Raw genomic sequence first — 26,199 nt, 5'->3', positions numbered from 1 at the left:
AAAACGCTCAGTCATGGAACAGAAATGTCCTTGGTTTAGATAGTTTCTTTATTTTCTTTATTTGTTCACATTATTGACTCAAATAAATAAGATCATTAACATGGCCTCACCTTTTAAAGACTGATTCAGCACTTGTAGATTATGCTGGCTTAAAAGCTGTTCCTGCAACTAGAAGTGACTGTAACAGTACAAGTAACTCTTCAAAGGATGCTATCACTCGCACGGGGCTCTTTGGAAAATGTTGATTTCCTTTTAGGCTTAAAAGCAAAGCTGTCTGATGTTGTTTGTCTTTTGGTTAAAACCATAGACTGCATAAAGAGTGGACAGCGTGGCTCCGCCATTCACCATTGTATAGTTTTGAAGCCAAAATACCCCCATCACAGGCGCCGCCATTGGCAGCCATTGGGCAGCGCAGTAGAGGCTATGAGAGAATCTGAGAGAATCTGAGTGGAGCCGGGTGACAACAATAATAATAACTATTATTTTTTTGGGAGTCTAATCTCTTCTTGGCTCTTTCTCTTATACAACCCCTGAAAAAAATACACAAGAACAGCAGCTGTCAGTCGTTAAACGTAATGTAAAGTAGGGGTGGGCTTTATCACATGCAATATTATCCAAAATGTTGCATTAATGATGTGCAAGTTTACATTATCAATTACTGTTTTAAAATAATACACAGACGGTGCATAAATGGCAAAGGAGAGGTGCTTCAAAGTCCTCATTCACTGAATGCTTGTCTCAGAAGCCAATCAGCAGACAGGGTTCAGTCATGTGACTCAGTGGAAACCAAATCACTGCATAGTTGCACATGGAGGAAACATGCAGGAGTCTCCTGTCTCTGCGGATGTTTTAATAGAGAGACTTGGGTCCATGTCCCTTGCCTGGAAATGGTTTGGAGCAAGTGTAGCACCTTCATAGAGAAGGGGTTGTACACATAGGCTGTATCAAACATGGACGTAGTCTCCCCAGCGTCACCCGTCTCTTTTTGAAACGGAAAATGAAGCAGATCAACTATCACAGCCATATTGGTAGTGGTAAGGGCTTCGCGTACAGCTGTAGGGCACCTGTTGGTCACAAGACCCTGAGCTGTGCCTCTGATTGGGCGAGCTTGGGATCTTGATATCTTGTAAACCGCCGAGTTTGAGAAAAAAATTCAAACACCCCGTACAGTGTGCCAACAATAAAATCAGTGATTCAGGCTGGAGACAATTTTTTGACACATACTACAGCCAGCCACCAGGGGGGGGCAGTTTTTATGTCAACCTCACTTGGAGCCAAGCAAAATGACATCCACCTTTTTTTTAATGTCTATGAACCAAACAACAGCCATGGCAACACTTTTGGTTGACATAAACAAAGAAGTGCTGCAATCAGAGGGATTGATATCTGTTTTGGTGAATCTGGGGCTGGGATTCTCAAAACTTGGATATAACGGTGTTTAAAAGCTATTTGTTTCGATTTGTGAAACATACGTTAAACTGATATCACACAGTTTGCAATATAGCAGTATCAATTCAAAAGTAGCTAACTAAGCTAGCATAGCTTTTCTAACCTTTTTGCTATTGTAGACAAAGTAAAGCAGTAACAGCCTGAGAGTCAGTTAAAATTAGTTATATGGTGTGTTTTGTTACTCACACACTGAACTGCTTTCTTATAAAATAAATGTAAGCTAAATGCTCCTCTAAAACTGTTAAAGTTTTATTTAAGGTCTCCTGTGCTGGTTTTTCCACTGACTCTGCTTTAAGTTGGATCACTCAGAATCAATAAGATTTTTATTAAATCAGTTCAAAGTGCTAAAATTATAAATGCACAAATTTCAGTCATTGAAGGATGTGATTTGTAGTAGTTACAGTATTTTTTACAGTATGTGTGTGTGCATGTTTCCTGTTGTGAACCTGCAGACAGTCAGATCGGGACATTGACCGAGCTTTTCTGAGTCAATCTGGAAACACTCTGTACACCTTTCATCCATCTGTCCAGCTGAACTCATCATGGCTCTCACCCCTGCTCTCCTCTAAACTCTATATGAAGACCTTAGGTGAGTTCACTTCCTTATTAACATCTTTATGATGGATTATGTCTTAAATCCCATGTCCTGGGTCAAATCCAACATCTGGAGCGCCTGATGTGAAAGAGACCTCATAATTCCTGTTTGGAAAATTAGAAATAAAAAGTGACCTGGCTGACCTGTTCTCATGGTATGCGCAGCAGTCCTTTTAACACTTTCTGCCTTATTGTCGGACTCTCAAACCCCTGACCGTAACGGACATGTGACCGCCTTGGAAAGCTCTGTGCTCACAGGGAAAAACAGAAAGAATGACCTTGATGTGGTGGTCAAGTAACAGCGTTGCCTCTTCACTGTGGCTTGCGGTCCAATAAAATGTTTTACAGCTCAGTTGTGCTTTGAAAACAACAGAATATCTGTTCACAGTCAATTTCAATGGAGCTCAAACAATGCACGCTCTAATCAGGTTAAACTTTTGTTCCAGGGGAGGAAAATCTATGCTAAAACACTTTCAAAACAACTGCTGGTGCTGCGTTTATGGTTCACGTTATTTTTGGTTGATTCTCTTCTCCAATGGTTCATTTATTAATGGCACAGCTTTTAAGTGGGCACATTAAACAATGCTTAAAACACAACACTTAATCCTAACATAATGAAAGAATATCAGTGGGATTTTCTCTAAGCTGAACACATGTTGAAAGACTAAAACCATAATTGTGTTCACACGCTTTTTTTTATTTTATTTTTAATAAGAATTAACCAGCCACCTTCAGCTATGTGTGACAGAGGCCACCGCCCACCATCTGTCTTTGATTTTCCTGACATGAACAGTCAATTCATACAGCTCTGGACAGGAGGCACAGGTGTAAAGCTCTACCTGACACTCAGGAATGGAGGCACTACAGGAGTTCATCAATGCGTTGGATGGATTGACTTTATTGCTCTCTGGGCACGCAGTGGAGGAAGAGCATGTGGTTTATGTTTCTAGCCAGCTCCCTCCCTCACCCGTGTTTCAGAGAAGAAGGTTGAAGTTCATATGAAACACCTCAGTAGTTTTAAAAACAATCACTGTCAATATTTAAGTGGATTTTTTAAAACTGACATAAATGAGACAAATTTCACAACTTTTAAATGCTGCTATTCCCAGTAGGAACCCCTAATAGTAAAAGTAGAGGACGATGTTACAGTGTTGTAGCTTCAGCCAAGACATTAAAGGGGCTGTGTGGAGTTTTTAAGTGATCTTGAAAAAATCTCCCTGTTAGATGTTCGCATGTTTGTAATCCACACTTTAAAACAAGTGTTTCAGCGCCAAAATAGGTTATTTTGAAATGCTGCTTTTTAACTTCCTGATCAGATCGAGTAGATCCGTATTGATTCACGGCACATGGAAGTCTCTATGACAACACCACGCCACCTGACAAAGTTTACAAGTGAGTAAAGAGATCTATGTTTTTCTCTGCTGAAAATGATTTCTGTGATTAGTTTTGTAGTGGTGGTGGACACTGGAGCCTAACCGTCATACAGAAAAGGACAGAAAAGCAGAAGAAAGAAAAACGGGAGAGTGATACAGCCCAAGCTAAAGGCTAACACAGAGGCTAAACTGCTTGTGATATTGTTCATTCCAACCCACAGTCAGCAGTTATTCTGCAGTGGTCTGTTCAAACTTGAGAGTCTTTCACTTAAATGAAGAGTGAGGTTACATTAGCTCTGCTTGATAGATGACTGACAGGACATAACCAGGATTCACTAACGTTACCAACATGTCTTAGAGCACTGGGCTGCCAGTAGCACTACATATAGCCAGCTACTGGCGTATGGCACAAACTTTCAGCATTTGCCAGTTGTCATGTTTCAAACCATAACGCTACATAACTGTACTGCTAAATAACTGTACTGCTAAATAACTGTACTGCTAAATGACTTACCTTGTTGCTTTGTATCCAGTAAAAGTTATTTTGAACAAAGAAAATTTGTTCCAAAACAAACACACGCCTTGTTAAACGTCATGTCTTCACAACAGTGTTGTCAGACTCCAGGCCAGAAGGTGGCACTGCAGTCTAATTAAAACAGCTCTGCCTTGCAGTGTCTTTAAATTGAAGTAGATGTTTGCAGTTTTCCATACTATCAAGTTTCTCTGCTGTATATTTTAGGCTATGTTCAAAAGTAACAAATGACTACTTACATGGTGCTTTACTGAGAGATTTTTCCATGATAAAATGCAACTAAAGGCTCTTTGTCAGCATAGAAACAAGGAGTCTACGAATTATAAGAAAGGTGAGGTTCAAACAAATTTAGAAGACAGAAATTTGTGAGTATTAAAGTGTTTTCTACTTTTCCTGTGGGGAAATATGCCCTGCTACAGAGGACAGAGAGGATAAGATGGATGGATGGATGGATGGATGAAAAGATAGTAATCAATCATAGTTTTACACTCAGATATTTAACACGATCTGATTTTTCACAAAGTTTCTGAGTCACCAACTGACAGACACTACAGCTCAAGAACAAGAAGTACAAAGTCACAAATGAGCCCCAAAAGAAATAGCAGGGTTTGGAACAGATTGTATTATTTCAATATTTACACTCCTTCAAATCCACTCAAGCTGTGGGAAAAATGTGTTTTCCCCCAAATGGAAAGAAGAAAAAGGAAAAGAGAAAAGGTGGGTGGAGAAAAAGGTGGAGTGGCTCCGATTAGCCCACATGTTGGTAATTTATCACACATAAACCTCACACCTAATTTTCACACCTGTAGCTCAACGTGCTGGAAGTCTAGTAATTCACTCACTTACACAGACACACACACACGCACACCCACACTTCCCACACATGCCACTGAGTAAGACCGAGCTCTCTTGGTGCAGAGGGAGAACAAGGACATCACAGGATCAGAGAAGTCAGCGGGCATATTCTGCATACTTGCACCCCATGTAGCATTGCTTCGTGTCTCCAAATCCAATTTTTTCTCACTCTTTATTCCTCATTTGTTACCCCTACTAAACTCACTCTGACCTCGAGTGCACACATCTGAATGTCACAGGCGCTGGATGTGGACACTCCCAAACTCGCCAAAAGGAGGGAAAAATACTAAAGTGACGAATTCAGATGGGAGTTCCTCATCAAGTGATACATTAACACAGACTGTAAATCAGACAATTATCAATGTGTACACAATAAAACTGTGCTTCAGTACTTTCTCACCCTGATTGAAAGAGCTGAGAAAAGAAACCCTTTACTTAAAGCTCCAGTGAGGAGCTTTTGGTTTGATTTTGGCGCCCCCTTTGGACAGATCCCTTTATCCAACAGCTAACCCACCACAGCAGCTCAAGGCATTAAATTAACCGGATAGATGTGATAAATCCTGTTTGGTGGTTGAATGTTAATGAAGCTCGAAAATGAAGAACAACGCAGACCAAATCCCTGTGATTGGCCTCCATATTATCATCATATTTCCTTCATTTAAAGCATTCCTGCTATTGCCTTCAACCTTAGTCCCGTCTCCTCTGATGTCTCCTCTCTTTTCTTCTTTGCATTAAAGGTAGTATGGTGAACAAACTTTTGCATAATATGATCAGATTTCAAAGCCCTTTTCCCATCCTAAACCAATGGAGAACATCAGGACTGGAAACTCTCAAACTTGAGAGCCTATCAATAAAATGAGTGAGGTTACGTTAGCTCTGCTTGGTAGATGACTGGCAGGACATAACCAGGATTCACTAACGTTACACATTATAGACATGTCTTAGAGCACCAAGCTGCTTGTAGCGCTACATCTGGACAGCAAGTAAACTCCTGTACAAACTGACAAATTTTGCTTGTCATGTTAGCCTACTGATACATCATAGCACTGGGCTGCTAGTAGCGCTACATATAGCTGGCTACTGACAAATTGTATAAACTTTCAGCGTTTGCTTGTTATCATGTTTTAAACAATAGCACTACGCAACTGTACTGATAAATACCTTACCTCAATGCGTTGTATCCAGTAAAAGTTGTCTTAAATGAAATTATTTCAAAACAAACACAGGCTTTGTTAAAAGCCATGTCTCCACAACAGTGTGCGTCAGACTCCGGGCCAGAAGGTGGCACTGCAGTTCAATTAGAACAGATCTTCTTTGTAGCAACTTTAAGTTGAAGTAGATATTTGTTTTAATGATGTGCAATTTTTCATACCATTGAGCTTCTTGTCTGTCTATTTTGGGCTACTTTTAAAAATAACATATACACATGGTGATTTACTAAAGGATTTTTTCCTCTAAAGGCTCTATGACCACATACAAACAAGAAGACTGGAAACTGACGACATGATCATAATAAAAATCTGATCACCAACTAGTGTTCCGGCAGAGAACTGCAAAGGGATCTGGACACCCCAGTGTGAAAACATGTTGTGGTAAGAACATCCACTGTTGACTCAGTGCAGAGGTTTTAACCAGATTGAATCACTGGTTAGCTTAGCGTAACTTAGCACTAAGTCTTGAACTAGTAGGATGGCTGGCCATTCTCTGTTGAACAGCTATTAGATGTAAAAACCAGCACCAATGTGCAGTCTGTGTGTGAAGCTAGGCCAGCCAAATGAAACAGCTAGCTGTTATCAGTGTTATTTTTTTAGTCCATACTTTTTAGTTTCCCTTAAAGTTCTGAGTTATTCCTCAAACAGTTACAGCAGATAATAAATGGTGAGGTAGTTAGATCTCCAGTAACAGTAATGCCACATTCAAATAACACACATGGTTCATAAAAGTTTATATTAAACATTCAGGAAGGAAAAAAATGCAGATGTTATATAAGTAATAAATTATCACCAGTAAGTTAAGTTGTGAAAAATGACATATTTTGTTGTAACCAAGTGTTAAACATGTGATGTATTTTAGAAAGTCATATCTATTGCTGCGGTAAAATTGGGACGTCCTGACAAAGATTTTTCCAATCCGATTTTTCACGATGTGTTTTGTCGATACCGATCCAATACCGATACCTTTCTCTAATAAATCCCGTACTCTGTTAGGTGATCCCGTTGTAAATGACAAATCATATTTGTTGTTTTAAAGTGAGGCCTGTTGGTACCTCCTCGGGGAACACTCACTTTACAAATGTTGCAAGATGCTGTTTTACTATCATTGTTTTCCAAAGAGAAGTATTCCCACATGGCCGACATGTTTGTAACGTGGTTTGTTTTACAGCAGCCATAAAGCGTGATGGTGCTGAAAACACGTAAAAAAATGGATCAGTCCCGATCATGTAACGAAATCTGATGCTAGCTAATTCTCCATAAATGTCCAATATCAGGCACAGATTACCAATCTTAACAAGTTCTTAATCTTAATCTTTATGAACCCAGATTACATTTAACTATGATTTGAACTCTTTAATACAAACTGTAATGCTTTTCCATATTTTGAAGATAAGTCACACTTTCTGTGTGAAATCTTTGTCCTGGAAATATCTGAGAAGTACATTTGACCTGTGTGAATGTGTTGAAGTAAAAAAACTTGAAGAGGAGTAAAGAGGAGTGGAAAAAGTTGTAAAACCAAGATAAAAAAAAAATAATGATATATATGATGATGACAACTGTTAGTGCTGGATTCATAACAGGAATGGGAAGGAAACCGTCGAACCCTCATGAAGCCCTGAAAAGTGAAAATCTCTTGGCATTAAACACAAAGACAAAACAATGAAGAAAGCCAATCCTGACAGACGACACACATCCATCTCCCTCTGTACTGATTTCAAGAAGGCTCAACATGAACGTCTGCTCCAAAGTTCTACCTCATTAACCCTTTAACAAGACACAACCTCATACCTTACATCGCCCGCCGAGGCTGACGGGGAGATGTGAGGTGATCACCAGGGTCAAAAGTGGAGTGCACCACAGGGGACAGCTGACAGAGACCTGATCTCACTTTCACACATGGTGCCTGCCCCCCAAAAACACTAAAACCTAAACATCAAAGCCCTTTAGCCTTCCCCCCAAAAAACTGGGTTGGATCCAATATCTACATTAAGATCTTCATGGGAAAAGAAGACAGCTTTGCGTGTTTTGTCACCTAACTGGAGTCTGTTTCCGAGTACAGACACTGCAGCACAGTTATTTTATCAATTAGGGAGATCTGTGGGTTGAGATCAAATAATGTTGGTATTTTTCTTCAGAAGTGGCAAACAGTTCGTATTTTGTTCCAGGCGCTGGAGGGAAGTTGATCTGAGCTGTCTCACAGCTCTGTAATATACTGTTTGTTTTAATGTGAGCTCTGTATCCAGATGAGAGCAGCCACGTCCTGCTTTAGCAGGTGTCTGAGTCACATCTGGCCTCATGTTCTCGCACCACCACAAAACTGCACCTGAATGGCTGGCACTGCCCGCGCTTCTTAACAGAAACCGGCTTGTGTTGGCTCTAAAAGGCCAAACTCAGCCCTCGGGAGAACACATTTATTTTCTACAGTGCCCTTTGAGAGAAACTTGGAAGAAATACCTTCATAAAGTAAAAGCGAGGGAAGAGTGGACTCCACCTGCAGAAATGGAGAACATATTGCCAGAACAGTGGTGCAAACACAATCGCCTTCAAGTAAAAGAGCTTCTGGGTGTGGAAACATGATGTTTTTCTGCAAAAGAATCAGAACATTGGTACGCAATTCTGACAGAGATGTAAGACCTGATAAAATCAATTCTTAGGTAAAGAACGCAGACTTGCTTCCAAAGTCACTGGGTGGTATAAAAAAACCAAGTGTATCATTACATTGGAGCAAGAGCTGCACAGATCTGTACCTGTCTTGTGCCTACATGCCGCAAAGTCTACTGCTGGGTTTTCACATCATGGTTGTTGTTATAATGTTTCTTCTTCTCTAAACATTCAGAAAAATGTCATGAAATCAGATCTGATTCTCTCCGAGCAGCCGCCATTTCTCATTCTTTTTTCTAAGCCATGTTGAGGCACTCATATTAATTCCAGTCCATTTCACAACCTGTTAAATTCTCCTCACAGGAGCTTTAAAGTTACTGTTTATACGCTGTTTCTTATGCATATGAGACTGTGCCCTCATGCTTGGTGATGATAACCAGCCCTGCACAGTCCATTACACTTCACTACTGCCCATTACTGCACCAAAGCAGTACCATCTCTAAAGTCATTAACCAGTAAACACGTAAACTACATGTGACCCCTGTCTACGGGTGCCTATTAGTTATGACTCCTGCTGGTGACAGCTGTTTACACAGCTAAGGCTGCTGCTCCTGAGACCTGGCTCCAGTCCAAATAAAATAATATCCAGTTAAGGAGAAGTCAGCCAAGATGTAACACAAGTGCATAACTAGAGGGGAGAAAAGTGGGAAGGAATCTGAGAAATGTTAATGGATTTCTTCTTCTTTTAAATCTTTGAACTCTTTTTTTGTCCAGCATCTGTTTCCACCACAGCTTGTCCCATTGTCTAAATCCTGAAACAAAACGAGTGAGAAACCCTGATGGAGAAAGAAAGTCAAAACCAAAGCACCACAATTGATGTTCTCGTTGACAAGGAGCAACATAAATATGTGCTGTTAAAATTATAACACTGCTTACAAATTTTCCCCTAAATTAGACTTCCAAACACTCTCTCCTCTTACGCTTTCTTTGTGGGTGTGTGTGCGTGTGTGTGGGTGTGTGTGTGTATGGGGGGGGTTTCTGTGAATCTGTGTCCTGAGACTTCATGGCGTGCATCCAGAGCAAAGCGCTGAAACATACACCGGTTTAGACAACACAGACAACAACAAGAAAAACAACAACAAAGACCACAACCACACAACCACTGGTTCAGACATGCACTGTATGCTGAACAGGGCTGGGCTCATCCTGCTGGATGTTGGGCCCCAAAGAGGAGAAACATGTTGGTTTGGAAGGATTAGCGTAAGATATATAAAACATGCAGATCTGATTACAGCTGTAGTGGGCACAGTTTGGTATATTTTGTGTTTGTAGATGCAAGTTTTCCAACACATTGACCTCAGTCTGATCAGGTTTTGAATGTATATAAATATTTTGTTAGAAAAAAAGCTCAACCTTAAAGCAAAAATAAACATGTTTACAACTGGGGTTAAAGAGTAATTTAGGCCCCGTTTACATAACAATGTTGCATCTGAAAACACTACTACGCAGTAAAAAATATCTGCGTTTACATGGAAATGCTGAGGGATTGAAAAGGCTGTAGTGAGCATGCCAGGCCTGTAGTCGGCGCTATAGCTTCCTTGTCCAGAAGCTGCTTTTAGGAGATCTTTACCCTTGTGGAGTTGGGCCGATCATCTGGTGTATTGGTGAATACTAAGTGCAAAAGTGGAGCATTAGATTCACATTTGCATGAAGACGTTCAGCAGATTCAGCAGATTGAACAGCACAACATGGTAGTTCGCGATGATCGTAACAACTATAATGTTGTCCTGTTGTATGCACTCGCGCAACTGTCTACACGGCAACGTTGTCAGCAGCGTTTCAGAAAAATCCCACTCTGGAGGCCGTTTTCAAAAGTTTGCGTTTTAGGTCGGCTGAAACCCCTTTTCCATGTAAATGCAAGGCTTAAATGCAACAAAACTTTTGCGTTTCACCCTAAAACCGTTGTCGTGTAAACGGCCCCTCAGTCTGAATGGCTCATTTCTCAAACAGCACACACAGTATGGAGGGGGGTCTTATGACTAGGGATGTCCCGATCCGATACACTGATCAGTATCGGCGCCCAATATGGCTATTTTTGGAGGATTGGATAGTATCAGATTTTGTTACGTGATCAGGACAGTTTTCACATGTTTTCAGCACTGTTACGCTTTACGGCTGCTGTAAATCAAACCATGTTGCAAACATGTCGGCTGAGTGGGACCACTTCTCTTTGGAAAGCAATGATAGTAAAACTGCGTCTTGCAACATTTGTTAAGTGAGTGTTCCTCGAACAAATATGATTCATCATTTATAACAGCATCACCCAACGAAGAAAGCTATCAGATCGGTATCGGCAAAACCGGAAAAATCGAATTGGATCGGACGTAAAAAAATATCTGTATCTGTAACCTATAAGAAATTTGAATTATGTGTTTTGTGCAACCAGAGGAACGGCTGACCTAACTGACAGGTGGGCATGCTGTAACTGTTAGGGAAAGCTAGCTGGCTAAAAACACAACTTGGCGCTAGCCTCATATTCAGGTTTGCTCTATTGATGGGACATAGTTTTGCTTTTATTTTTGTGTAACACAGGTCTCATACATGGTGGTTTTTTGTGCTTGGCTTGAATTTCATATTTGGCTTGTCTTGACATTGATGTGCTGTAAATGACTACAGAAAGTTATAAGCACTGAATGACTTGGATGCTTAATTCTCTGGTTTACTCACTGGTGTCTAACTCCAAGAGTGTCCACTTGCCAATGTCCTCTATCCACTCACTACCACACTGACCTAGTGACCATTTGTCAATGTCAGTTTGTTTAGGTGGCTATCACAGTCTTTGGTGGTGGATCCCCCTGAGTAGCTTGGTCAATTATTTTGTCCTGCCATATTTATTTAACCAAACTATGCTTGAACGCTGGATAAACTATGGGTGCAAATAATCCATTACATCCAAAGATGGAGGGATAAAGAAGTAATAGAGCTTGTAGTACAGCAGTAACCTCTTTTCATTAGCAGATAAACGGACAATCATCCAGTCAATAGACTGATGTAGAGGGGGTGTCGGACTATTATGGAAACAAATCACAAGTTTTCATGTTTGTTACCTGTTAATGTAAACTTTGACAGTTTTGTTTCCAGAAACTTCTACTGTGAACAAGCAAGACAGAGAGAACAGGATAGTAGATGTGTGTGGAAGCTGTCACTAAGAGTGTCTAATCTAAAAGAGATTTATTTCACCATTCATTCAAACTGTATCACATTTCTTACCATGAGATCTGACAGGTAACCACAGTGAAGAATCAGATATTAGCAGCCAAAATGACACACATCTCCTCAGGAGTTTGGGGAGACCAGATTAAATCTTAGTGAAAGGTTTATAAATGCAACTGTTCAGACTAGGTAACTGCCAATAAATGCTAAAGTTGCAGAAAATTTGTTGGATTTGTAAATTAGAGAGAGTTTGCCTGCATATTTGCTAGACCAAGTTTCTGAGAAGATATTATGTCAATGTTGTGTGTTAAACTCATTTTCACTGCCCCCATGTGGCCAAAATTTCAGTTGATGCAGCGTTTGTCACCTTGAAGACTCAACCAAACGCACAAAACCTCCCCCAGGTGTTTGCTACCTGCAAGGTAATCACGGCTGTGTATAAGAGGACAACAGAGGAGATAGGGAGAAAAGTAGGTAACAGCTTTGGGTGTGCAGTATGTTAAATTTTCAGCTGACACGTGTTGTTTTGTACTTTCAGTGACACAGAGCTCTAAAATGGCTTATACGCGTATTGCTTAACAGCTAGCATGCTAGCCAGTTAGCAAGAATTGTCTCAACAGACAATAGTCCTTTCTTATCGCAGAGGTAAACATGCAGCTTATTTCAAGGAGTGACGACTTTCAGAACAATAGCTCAAACAACTCTGATGGAGCAAGCGATGGACTCTGCTGCCTTACAGCCAGAAACTTGGAACTGTAGCTGCCATTCACATGATTGATGCCAAATCTTATTGCTTTGCTCTGATAGCAGACAGATGCATGCCTTGTTTTATCGCACCTCCATTGCTCTGTGCATCCCCAGAACCGTTTTTTCTCTTTGCCTCTTCTGCTCTGACCACATAAATCTTCAGGGTATGACCCTTTAAGACCTCTTTACAGCTGACATGCACGCTATGTTGCCCTCTCTGCCCCCCTCCCTCCCCTCACCCTCTGTCCTCCTCCCTCCACAGAGGGAGTCAGAGAGACAATGAGCCCAACATTGAGGCCCAGTAATGACTCCCAGCCTTGTTCTTGATTAAAAACACGCTGGGTGCTTCTGCACTCCGCAGGCCGCCATGAGGCCTTCCCCTCCTCACACCAGAAGCCCTGAGAACTATGAGATATGAGTAAGAGCCAGCCTCAACAAAGCTTCATGCCCAAGAAAGCAAAGATCCAGAGTGAGGCTGACCTACTGGGGCATTCAAAGCTCCTGTTCCACTTAGTCCAAGTCCAAGTCTTTATTCTAAAGGTGCTAAGTTAACATTATCCTAATGTGAGCCAGAATCACATCAAAATCATGACGGAGCCTAATACATATCCTGGCTCTTTCACATCATCATGGGGCCAAAAATATCCTATAACTTATTGCACCTTTATGTTGTTATAATGTCAGAGTAGAATGGTGAGAAAACCCTTTTCATTACTGATACATGTCAGTTTTAACATGTTTCCAGCGATAGCAGAGGCTCAGTGCGTCACACAGTCAGCAGGCGACAGAGGGCAGCTGCACCTTTACCTGCACCTCTCCCACTTCAATACTTGGGCGGCCAAATTACAGGCAAGCTCTGCAGAGAGACCCTTTATTGCATCTGACCAGCTCACTTCCTCTCCATACCAAAGGCATTGCATGCTGGGCCTATTTTGATGTGGCGTGTAAGCATAATTAGAGGTCCCATAAAGGCAGGGAGAGGGAGGGGGTAAGAAAAAAGGGTCCTGTCCATCTGTCGGGTGTTAAGGGCTGGGTGCAGGAGGCAGCGATCAGATCTCCATACCTAGCTGTTGTAAGGATGGCAGCCATTGGAACGAGCAGGGATGCAAGCAAACCTCAGCGTCAACTAAGAGTTGGTGTGTGTTTGCATCTGCACAGGTTAGTGTATTTTCTCAAGGGGCCTCCTGGAGTTTCAGATTTCCAGGCTTTGCAGATCGATGCAAAGTAGGTACTCAGCGGCACGCACATGGAAGAATATACTAACATGGCAAACATGCATACACAGAGTGGCCACTGAAAACCAAGCACCCCTCATTCTGCAGGGCACATTTATTCATTTACAGGTGGGGAATCACATTACACTTAGAACAAAGTTCATAATAAGACTTATTTTTATGAAATCCAATAACCTAACTCAAAGTTGGATAACAAAATCAATACAACTTCAAGGACTCAGATGACCAGCTTTGCTTTTCCTGAAGAGACTATAAACCAGTCACAGCCATGTCACTTTTTAAACCTGTATAAAAAAAGTTGAACTAGAGATATGAGTTGGACTAAAACCCTAATTCACAAAAAAGTTGAAAAATCACTTAAACCCTTCATTTAAAAGAGTAAAAAGCAAAGACAACATATCAAATGTTAAAACATTTTTTTATTATTATTTGTGGAAAAAAATTATGCTTTTTTAAATTTGATGCCAGCAAACCAATGTTTACAAAAAGCTGAAATAAAGGCTACAGAAAAGCCAGTTTAGCCCCTAAACTCTCCAACTATGTTGTTGTGAGTTGTGTAGAATGAGGTTCGACGTTGTCTCACTGAAATATGTGAGATCTGTCCTGAAGAAGTCATTGTCTGGACAGCAGCACATGCTGCTGCTCTGCATTAAAGGTGCACTAACAGATATGTCACCAACACATGTCATGGGATCTCATGCATCCCCATACCATCATGGATGGTGGCTCTTGACACATCACTGATAATAAACCAGATGGCCCCTCTTCTTTAGAGCAGAGGACACAGTGTCCATGACTTCCAAAAAGAATGATGAATTTTTTTTTTTGTCAGATCACACTGGTTTACTTTGCTTTAGTCGATCTTTAAAGGGCTCAGAGAAGTTTCTGGTGTTTCTGGATCATGGTACAGTTCTAACTTGCTTGTGAGGATGCAGCAACAACAAGGTTCACAGACACGTTTCTGAAGGGATTCTGAGCCTATGCAGTGATTTCCACTACAGAGTAGGATTGCAAAATGACGAGAATTTTCAAAGTTGGAAACTTTGCATTGGAATTTTTGAAAATTAACAGGAATTTGGGGGAATTTATATCAACTACATAAACCTGGTCATATACATGTATATTAATCATGTTTGTTTGATATAAGCAGACATGTATGTAAGCGTGTCTAATGCAATATTTTTAAATTACATTATAAATGAATTTCCTGGAATTTTCACTGAATGGGTCTAACTATCACAAATATGTGAAATAAATGAACTTCATAAGCAAACATACATGCAAATATGCCTAATAAAACATTTAAAAATGACACTAATCAGTTTTTTAGAACTGTAGAACTTTAATGGTTTCCTTCATAGAACAACAAAAACCCTGAATGGTGAAAAAGTAGTTTCAGGTATTTACAATATCATAGGCATGTAAAGTTTAGCTTCTCTTTAGGTTTTCTACACATCAAAGAGCTGAACTTCATGGTCTTCACTTGCTGCTGTCTCATTATGATCAGTCGTCACCTTCGGTGTCTCAAAATTGGCTCTTTCACAGACTAATAAAAACCATGAATGGTGCAAAATACAATATTTTAACAAGCCAATCTTTTAGAGAAATGAATTTAAGTTGACAGAAAGAGAATCCTGAAAATGTTCAATATTCCTGAGCAAAAATCTTTCTCCAGATTCTCTGAATCTTCTAATGATCTTATGTCCTGTCGACATTAAAGTTAATGATGTTTTTGCTTTGTTGTGCTGGGGAACATTATTCTGAAATAGTTGAACTATGCGCTCACATAGTCTCTCAGAGTGATGACACTCAATATTTCTGTGGTGCCCTGTTTTATTTTGTGACTATTCATGTAACCAACCTGTTGCAATTTATACCAGTTAGTTTTTGTTGTTGTTGTTAGTTTGTTTTTTAATAACTACAGTTTTTCAGTGTTTTGCTGTCCTTCTCCTACATTTTCTGATCTTTTCCTGGTATCATTTTTTTTTCATCAAACACTTGAATTTCTCTCTTTCTACATTTTATATGTTTATTTTGCACTGGGTCAAATTGGATTTTATCAGAGTGTCTCACTGTGTCACAACTTTGTTGAAAAGAGTTTGTGTTTAAGCAGCAGTGGTAAGAATGTTTTCCCAAGTGACAAACTTTTTTTTATTTAAACGGTGTAAACAGCAAAGGGGAAATTGTCAATCTTTAACAATCCCAATGACTAAATTCAGTGGGGAAAAACACAATGAATGCCTGTTGTATCTACGTCATTACCTCCAAACAGCTCTTCATTGAGGTGTGTATTAGTAATGTGAGAGGTAAGTAGTCTGGAAGTGCATTTCAGTGTAAGCCTGAGGGGCTCCATCTCCGGCTCTGGGCAGCTCTCCTACCTGTGAAGCCCTCGTATGAGTCATTTTTTCAAAAAATACTCCTTTTGTGTTGTTGTTTTATGTGTGGCACTTACAAATGATTCCCACATTAGATTTTTTTTACAGCCCAATAAACTTGAGAGAATCAGACCAAATTGGCTGGTCACATTTGGTAGCTTTATAAGGAAACATATTAAGGTGTAATTGCTTCGGGGGAGTGTGCAATTGAGGGAACGGGCATAGGTGAGGGGCACAAAAACCGCCCTCGCGCTTTTGAGGGACACTGCAGTTTTTGTGTAAGGCTCAGGAGTTTCCAATCACAGTGAGGAAATATGGAGCATATTAGAAGATTTCATACAATAAGTAAGTTTTATTTCACATTTCCGAAAAAAATGAAGTTTTACAGTGTGGTAAAATGCAGCCTAAAATAAAACCATCTGTTTGGCATTTAGCTGTGCGAGCAAAATGTGAACCACTGGTGACAATTGAGGGTTGGAGAGAGAGTTTAAGAGTAAAAACAACAAAAAAACAGACGACCCAAATAAGCTTGCAGTGATTGTTTGCTGTGAAGTGTGTTCACACAACGTGATTTCTCATCCATGTGAAATGGAAACATCAAGAAACAAAAAAGGGTCACCTAGCCTGATAAACTGAGAGGGATTAATTCATTTGTTTCTGATACAGGAGAGACAGGTGATTTTTTTAAAAAAAAATTTGCCAGGGGAAAACCGAGAAACAGTGAAACAGAACATCCCTACTTTATCACATGGCCCCCAAAAGAATCTTTCTCTGTGCCTCGCTCAAGAGAAAGTTCATGCCACTGCATGTTTTTTCCTCTGCTGGGCTTTTTCGGCAGTGTAGCATGGCATGAGCGCACTGAGGAGCCTTTCACCGGCTTCATCTGATACTGCTGTGACTCGGAGCTGGAGCTGCGCTACAGGCCAGGATCGACATGCATGGGTTAGTAGGTCAAACAAGGAGCTAGTCTTTCGACAGAGTTCGGAGGCTGGGTCAGACTAATGTGATTTATCAATACAGCACATAAGTGAATCATTGTCCTTAATGGCCATGATAATCCCCGAGACAGAGCGTGGATGTGATTGGTGGAGGAGCTGGGGGCGGGTGAGGCTTGAGGGGAGAGTGTGTCACTCTGGACTTGATGTCTTCATCAGAGCATCAGTAAGATGCACCTGTTGTGTATCTGTGGGTCCTCTCTCTGTCCTCTCTCTCACACACACACACATACACACACAGACTTACACTTATCGAGGCTTGGCTGATGGGGCCTGGGAGAGAAAAGACAGAGCTCTGTTCCTTGACGCCGGAGCTCCGGCTCAGGTCAAGACTCGGATCGCTGTAATCCCTCTCAGGTGATGCTGTTCACATTCAGCCGTTTCCAGCTGATCTGCTTAAATGCGCCTTCCTCATCCCCTAAAAAGCCCCCACCTCACCTAAACCAGCACTAACACTGAGAACGACCAAGAAGAGGGTTTTTCTTTTCTTCTTCCAAGCTGTCAAATGTCACTTTGCTTTTCAACATTTCCTATAAATGACCAAACTGGTGTTTCATGTTTGTAGAATAAACTCCTTCTGTTTCATGGAATAAAAAAAAAACAGGATGCAGGGCTCACATCACCTGGATTAGACGGGCATCATGTGAGAAGGCCTTGTTAACAGACGTGCCATCTGCAGGGCTTTTTCACTTTTTCCAAAGGCAACAGTGGCAAGGCTGGTTTAAAAGCAGCCTCTTGGAGCGCTCCGTCTCCTCACTAGGCACTTAATCAACGTATTATATTGCACTGAAGTACCCAGTTCCAACATTAACACTTACACCCACAAACCTGGGATTTTGTGTGAGCTTTCAGCACACTCAGGCCTGATTTCCTAGGGCTTAAGAGGAGAGGCAACTGTTTAAATGCTCATCTGCTCCCAAGATGCTATAATTCTTATATTTCAACAGCCAAAAATAGGATTTGACTGACACATAACTGCCAAATAATGTTTTTATCTGCTCTGCTTTCTACAACTAAAACCACAAGGTCTACTCAGTGAAGTGAGTAGACTGCTGAAAAAAGTGAATATTAAGCATCAATTCTTGACTTTTTGTGCATAATTTGCCATCACAGTCTATACAAACACACACACATGTTGCTTACTGCCATCAGCAGCACAAACAGTCATACCTCCCTGACCTCATTCCCTGCACTGGTTTCATCTAATCTACTTTGTCCTTCAAAGCATCTGGGATGGTTGTTAAAGTCACAGATTACACAGTTGAATATGATCTGAAACATGCCGCAGCCTGCTGGGTATTCAAATTTGGGATTTCTGATACATACAGGAGGGTTAACAGTATCACATGGCAACTTTTCACCACTTTCGCCTGCTATTACTCATTCATTACCTGTTTCAAATTCTTAGGGGCCCACTGTGTGTCTCTGCTCCTCCAGGCTGCGTTGGTAGTCCAGCCTGATTTTATGTTGTCAGCAGGTGGCATCATTAGCCAGAGAATAAAAATGAAAAGTTATACCCTTGTGTCTAGCTATGATATCATAGAAAGGCTCATTGGCATCACTTCCCTGCTTCCAGCGGGCAGGATAAGGGGTAAGGAGGTGTAAATTTAATATGTTTTGTCATCTGTTTTACATGAAAATAATGTATATTTACAGCTACCACAGCCAAATGGGAGGTTGGGTCATGCCATGCAGTGAGGGAGCAAGACAAGATCAGCCCAGAAAACCACACAAAGATCCCAATCTTGCCTCCACTCGTACATTTCAGGAGACCCAAGTCATAAGCAATGGCTGTTTTTCTCCTTGACATCCCCTAATTATAACTGCATCACAATCTCTTACACCTCACTCGGTTATGTGGCTACACACGCACACTGTTTTTATGCCAGACTTTTTTTTTTTTTACATGCATGTTAAAATGAAAGAAAAGGAAAAGCATCTGTTGAGTTATGTGTTTTGTTACACATAAAAAAGTTGTGCCTGTGGAGAGCAGAATAGCCAAATTGAGGTTCGAACATGTCTGGGTCTCAACACTCCTGAACGGTTTGGATTGCTCCCTGTGCATGCCAGACAGGCTGTGTATAAAGCTGTCACAGGAACCTTGAGGGCTAAGAAAATATTCAAGCATTTCTGGGCCTATTGGACGATGATCTCTTACACATGCTTCTTTCAATATAACCGTGATAAATAAAGGAAGGAAGCAAATACCGAAAACTTGGCTGACTGCCACTGCTTGCAAGAATGGCACTTTTGGCCCAAAGGGATGTTACCCCCCCAAGAGCACACACACACACACACACACACACACACACACACACACACACACACACACACACACACACACACACACACACACACACACACACACACATTTTAACTCTCAGCATCACTGTAAAGGAAAAACCTGTACATATTTGCATGGGATTAGTTTGACAAGTGTAACATCCGTTCTGGCTGTAACAATGTGTAGCTTATAGTACTCAGCCTCAAGCTGTTCTTGAGGTCAAATGTGTAAGTTAACCTCCTGATCTCATCCGCACTGAGCCCCCCTCTAGCGCTCTCCTCTCTGCCTCTCTCAACAAACAACACATAAAGAAGCACCTTGGTGCAAACGCTAACTCTGGGTTTACTGCTGGACCATCCAAAATACCCTCCAGATTCAAACAGTTCCAGCAAGAAAAAAAAGATTGATCATACCAAGAAAATTACATTCCAGCTCCTACTATCTAAGATCACACAGTCCTGAGAGAAAGAAACACACAGAGGAGCTGAAAAACGTGTGTGTGCCAGTACCCCGCAGTGATTGCCTGATTATTTGCAGATGGGCAGTGGAGGGCTTGCAGAGTGTGGAGGTTCCCCCTGGCACGCAGCGCATATGATTAAATTTGCGATTGCCTTCAATTTACAAGACCCCGTCTCCCCTGACTTTAAGTGACTTTTTCTTCCGTGCTGCCACACCGTGGGCACGTTTAAGAGCTGTGTGTCACAGTCCACTGCGAGGTCCGCGCGTGCGACCGAGTCTCCTCTCATGGTGACCCTGAGGATCGCGCTGATGTGTTATGTCACAGGTCTGTGCAGGGCTCAACGGGGGCTACGCTCCTAATCCCACTGTCTCCTCATTCATTCAGAGTATGGAGTAGTATTTACAAAGGGGCTGATCCCCTCCTCACCCCTGCGCCTCCGCTGAGTGATTGTCATGCGGGTTTCCTACCAACTGTTCAAAGTGGTTATGAGATCAATTAAAACCAGCTTAGGGGGCTGGAGTGGAGATGTGCAATTCATAAGTCAAAGGAAAGGGATTCCGTATCTATTCATTAAACAACTCCCACAATGCGACCCCCTTCCTCCCTATAAGCCGCCAGCTCTCTATAGACGGATCCGCGCCAGCAGCTTTTTAGCAGCTTCACATGTAAATAATATAGGGAGCTCTTTGTTGGGGCCAAAGCATCGGGAAGTAGCGTTAATAGCCCGTCTGACAGCGTGGTTTAAACACTAATAGCCAATCCACTGACGCAACATGTTTTAATGTTAATTTTGGAAAGCCACACGCGTGGCCAATTTTGCGCACATTTTACGCATTAGCTACCGGCTCTGAAATCGTTACATAATGCTGAAAAATGTTCTTTTAAGAGGTTTTTAAGTTGCATCAGATGTTGAAGGACTGAATTGTGGTTTGATTCTTTTTCAGGGTGAATTTCAAGAACCAAAGACTCTCACAAGTGTGTTAAAAAAGAATAGGTATCCACCAGTATGTGAGGGCATTTCAGTATCTCATCTGCTTTGTGCGCACGGGGGTTTGTGGGAACCTACAGAGGGTACACTAGTGCAGAGGATTAATAAGACGGACTTTGACAGAACTTGCCAGACACCCAGTTCAGGACTGCTGCCGCTGCCTCCTGTGACCCACACAAACCCCTAAGTCCCCCCATGATGCGACCATAAGACCTGCACGCTAAAAACGTGTGTTACCTCTTTTGTTTCTCCTCCAGCGGTGCGAAGGCGCCTGACAGTTGCTGTACTCCATACAGTTCAAAATGATCAGGGCGAAGGAGAAGAGTCGAAACTGCATCTGGACGGCGATCTGTTGTTCGGACTCCAGTAAAAAAGGTGCCTGCAGGGCTCGGAATGAATATATGAGTGTGTTATGTCCTCCTCCAGTTTCTTTAGACGCTCCTCAGGTGTGTCAAACATCAGATGAGATGCGACATGATATCACGTCGCCGATTGGGTTCATTTTAGGAAGCGCGCGGATCCTCCAGCTGCTAAAAGTGTCCGTTTTGGTGCGCTGCGGGAAAAATGACAAATGGGGTTACTGTGAAATCTGCACTGAAATCAACACCTCACTAAACAACGATGCTTGAAGGTGATAAAGGGGCAAAAAAAAATCACAGCTCTTCTGGGTGTTAATGTGGTGGAACAATCAGAATTTAAGGGCAATGCGTAATGCCCACCCTTCCAAAAACAAGCGTAACCGTGCGTAATAGTCGCCAAAACGCTCCGTGAAATAACGTGTCGGTGTATACCTTGCATCAGATGAGGTGTAAATCCGCTCCAGTCCACTTTTTAGGTTCCCTCGGAGTGCAAGTGCGGCTCGGGAACATGCAGCATCCCTCTTTGTGTGAGGAACTTGTGTCTCCAGAAGAGAACAGAGATTTGAGGAGTAGGAAAAAGGTGGTCGGGGTGAAGGGGAGGGTGGAGGGGTTCCCTTCCTCTTCTGTGGTGGCAGCTTAGATTCCGTTTACCTGCGTTTCCTCACTCAAGCTCGTGCAGTCCGTGTCCTAAAGCGCTGCAAACACTCACATGTGTTGCTTGATAGAAAGCGGAAAACAAGAGCCGGTGAGTGAGTGAGTCAGTGAGTGTGCGTTTTGCGCGCTGCTGAGGTTGATTGAGTCTCGACTGGTCCTGATGCTTGCTCCCTTTTTCCTCATATAGCACTCAGCCGCTGTCACGTGCAGAGCTTTCTAGTTTTGTGTTTTCCTCTTATTTAAGATGTTGAGGATGACATTTAGCGTAGTCTCCCCCCGCCTCCCTCAGACCCCCGCGCATTCACCCACACTGCCTGATACGAGGCTGCCTCTGGGTCCTAGTGATCGTGTAGAGCATGAGACAGGAAATAACTTGTTTTTGTTGGGGATATGAGGCTGCAACTTGTGCACAACACTGACTTTGCACTTTCAACTTTCAGGATAATCCTTTCATAAACAATCTTTCATGTTTATTCCCAGTGTGCGACCTTGCAGTTACACTTTTTTCCCTCCTCAATAAGTCATAACATCAGTCCACATTTCACTTCAGCAACCCCTCAAAAACAAATTGAGTAATTACTATACAGGCAACCTTGATATCTCGGATTTGGTTTCTTGAATCGACGACAGCACGTTATAATAATTTAAGATTCGCCAAGAAAGGCAATTATCTGCGTAATGAGGTGAGCCAGCGAGTCAAACATCTCGTCACGCCTCCTATATTGCGCACCCTCCCCCTCTGCTGAAATGAGTGATAATGGCTGGTGAGGCTGTAATTGAGGGACATGAATAAATCATTCAATAAGATCAGGAGTTTCCAGACTCGGGCCTTTAACTCTGACCCGTGCGACCCCCATCCAGAGAAACACGGTGAGCTGTTCAGCGGAGACAGAGATTCTCCTTCAGTGTGAAGCAACTTACCTCATGAGCTGCTGGCTCCCATCCACGCCTCACTGACATTCAAACGCTGGCTGCGCGTCAATTACAGACCCCGGGATGAAATGTGACAGCAGCGTTAGGAAAGTCAATGAAAGTGGATCAAATGAGGGGAAGCTCAAATGAAATAAAGCGAAGATCTTAAAAACAAAACTGAGAGAAAAAGTAATTTAAAAAACCGAGGACTATTGTATCACTCTGAAACTGATCCACAACCTGATTGGAACACAAGTTGAGAATGCTCTACCCCCTTCTGCCACTAGGTGTGGCACTTAATCTTTTATTTATTTGAGGAAATTATTTTCATGAGAGCTTTTTTAATCCAAGTCTGTTATTCTGCACCAATCAAACTAATAATCAGTCATGAAAAAGAGACAACCTTGATGAAAAAGGTGAAATGCTCAGTTTAAAATGATGACTGTAAATATTAACCCTTTCTTTCTTCTCTAGTTCGGCTGGCATTAATCAGATCTCCCATCTCACAAAATGTAATTCACACGCTGGTTTTACACTTTGAGCCTCAGAGAAACCAGTGAAATAAAAAGAGATGTCTACCCTCAGGCTGTAAAACATTCCCTCACTCAAAGAGCAAGTTTCCATTTCATCACTGGAAGTGATTGAAGAAAAAAAAAACTGTGGGGGGAAAACCTCGAGAGAGAAAAAAAGGAATCATGGTTGTTTCCTTGCCAAAACCTATAGCGACCTTTGTCCTGACTTTGTTTATTTATTTATCCAGAGAGCAGTGACAGACATTGTGGTCAGGAGGGCTGTTAGCCACAGGCTGTGCTGCTGGTTTGGATCCTTCTCTAAAACAACAGAAGAGAGTGCATGGTTAAGGTGAATGTGATAATTTAGGCCTCCGGCACTTTTATTTTCATGATGTGTCATGGAGAAGGGAGCCGGTAAACCAATCACTTTATATTCTCCAGCCCTCCTTTCCTCTCCTCCCTCCCTCCTTCTCTTTGCAGCGCACATAAGTGAGGTGACGTCAGCATTTGGACGGTCTGGCTGGGAGCCCTCAGTGCCATAACAGCAATGAGAGAAGCTGCTATACACCCTGTGCATCACAGATTCAGACCGGACACTCTTCAGTGTGGGCTGATGTCATGCTTTGCTTAGGTAAAAAGTCAGAAACCGTGCCAGGCCACAGTGGACATCTAAGTCAGGATCTTCTAAATGTCAGAGAGTGAGGCCAGCAGAGAAAGTTCAAGTTAAACTTAGAAAGGTCTCCTGTTTGGGGCTGGAAAGAGGCAAATATCAATGTCCAGAAATACTCTTCAATGACATTTGGAAACAAAAGCAGGAGAATTATAGTCCACATGTACAAATGCACTTTTATTGTCACCACATAGAGGAAAAAAAATACCTCAAGGTCTGTTCAGTAGCTGCTCTGGAGTCCGAATTAAAAGATGAACTCAAGAAAGTGAAAATGCAAACATCCAAAGACAACAAGAAATCTTTCATTTGTTTGCGAAAATTAATCAGGGTCCCCGCAGGTCAAATTAAAGACGATTTAAGACTAAAATGAATAAAAATGAAGACCCATTTCCCATCCATACCGGCAAAAAAGTACGAAAGACATGGAAAATTGGAGGCACAGAATTCTTTGCTAAATATTCAAATTATTTCACAGCTTTTTCCCAGTAGAATAGAAAATGGTTAAACAAACTAAAAAACATCATAACCCTTTTTGTTGTGAACCTTATCAGCAAAGACGTAAGAGAAGTCACCTAATCCACTAGGGGTGCCAAAATCAACTCAAATAAAATTACTTACATGAGCTTTAAGCCAGCTCTATTTACTTGATATTTAAACCACAACAACTCTCAGTCAAACATTTTTAAGACTTTTCAGAATTGTATTTGAGACATTTTATGAGATTTTAAGAGAATTTTAGACTTTTTAGGCCTTAAATTCAAATTCTTGGATTTTAGAAATTTCAAGACTTTTTAAGACCTCGTGGATACCCGGTGAATATGAGAAGATGAGAATGTCTACAAATTTTTTAACAGACCCCCATGAGAGGCTGCCCTAACTGTTTCATTACTTGTCATTGGTTTTGATAGATTCTGAAGTTTTCAAGGTTGTTCAAGTTTAAATATGCCAGAAAAAAAGGTTGTATAAGAAAAAAATTGTTTGCTAATCTTTAAACATCTTTAAACAACTTTGTTTTCTCGGTTAGCTCCTCAGGTCAGCCCCACAGACACAAGCAGCTCTTCAAAGTTTGATCTGCTTTCACGTGTTATTGTGAGGGGTATCCTTGTCTCTGAACTCTAACTTTAATTAAAGTACAATAGTAAACAATCTGAGACCAAGGTCCTCGAGTCTGATTTCATCATTTTTTTAGAACAAATAAACCAGGTTTCCTTCCTGAAAACACATTTAGTGAGGTCAACCATTCAGACACGTCGCAGTAACCAGCTCGGAGCGCTGCGGTCGGCAGCGGGGACTGACTTATTGTAGGCAAAAACAAAACAAGTGGAAAGAATAACAGAGCTGTGGTGAGAGATGGGGACTTCATGCTCTCCATCTGTGGATCCTGAGTAGGTGCATAAATTACACCTGCATGGGAAACAGGATTGACTGACAGACAGCCGAGCAGAGCAGCGTCTTCCCCTCTTAAAGATGTTTATGGCCTCAGCTCGGCACATTTCCGTGGTCACTGTGATGAATTATTTTGTAGCTGGTTGGTTCAGTAATGGGCTGAGAACTCTTCAAACTGAAACTCAGAGGGCAAAGCTGTTTTCCTCTCTTACAGCCTTGGGCTTTTTCTTTTAATAGACTAGACTGTTTGGGTGATAACAAGCCCTACTCTTGTATTTCTTTTAGTAGTGAAATTATGTTAGAAATAGAAAATTTAAAGACTTGTAAAGGAATGAAAGCCTGAGCTGGAGCAGGTGGGACGGAGAGGCAGACTGAGTTATGAGAAGGTGGAAAGCAGAGGAAAGCGGGGGAGGGGCAGGACATTAAAAAGATTGTGTCCGTCTGCCTAATGGTGCTTTATGGCTCCCTCGTGTCTTCGGATGGGCAGGATGACTGGCAGAGAGTGTGACCACTGGTAACTGTACATCACCTCTGCATGCCCCCTCCAGCTGACGGCCCACTCAGCGAGACGTCTGCCACGGTGAAGCGAACCACTAAAACACCATAAAACCAACAGACTAAACAGCCATTCATCATTACAGCGCACACATGAGCCGCATCACACGCAGCAGTCTTAACTGTCCCACTCGGTGACTCAATGTGCACATTAAAACTTCATCAAGTATTACTGATAGAAAAAAGTCTGACCACTCAAACCTCAACCACCGTTTGTAATGTCCAGAAATAAGGCA

The 26,199-nt window shown here is 41.7% G+C and overlaps 1 protein-coding gene across 2 annotated transcripts in view; it reads right to left on the bottom strand.

Moving 5' to 3' along the window:
• The window catches only part of rspo2 (R-spondin 2), a 72,408-nt gene extending 50,236 nt beyond the window's left edge, over positions 1-22,172 (bottom strand). Inside the window, exons 1-2 of one of the 2 annotated variants that reach the window (XM_074683861.1) lie at positions 21,707-22,172; positions 21,153-21,468 (exon numbers count right to left, since the gene is read on the bottom strand). In XM_074683861.1, the coding sequence (XP_074539962.1) occupies positions 21,153-21,252 (100 nt within the window). In that variant the 5' untranslated portion in view covers positions 21,253-21,468; positions 21,707-22,172. Of the gene's footprint in view, positions 1-21,152 lie in introns of both variants that reach the window. The other variant, XM_074683863.1, reaches the window with a different exon arrangement.
• Positions 22,173-26,199: the final 4,027 nt, after the last annotated feature.

The sequence above is a fragment of the Halichoeres trimaculatus genome, unplaced genomic scaffold (assembly GCF_033239565.1).
Source record: "Halichoeres trimaculatus isolate MK-OKI-2021-1 unplaced genomic scaffold, fHalTri1.1 fHalTri1_scaffold_12, whole genome shotgun sequence".
Lineage (NCBI taxonomy): Eukaryota > Metazoa > Chordata > Actinopteri > Labriformes > Labridae > Halichoeres > Halichoeres trimaculatus.
Note: the sequence above shows the minus strand (reverse complement) of the source record. Positions and strands in the feature narration are given on the sequence as shown.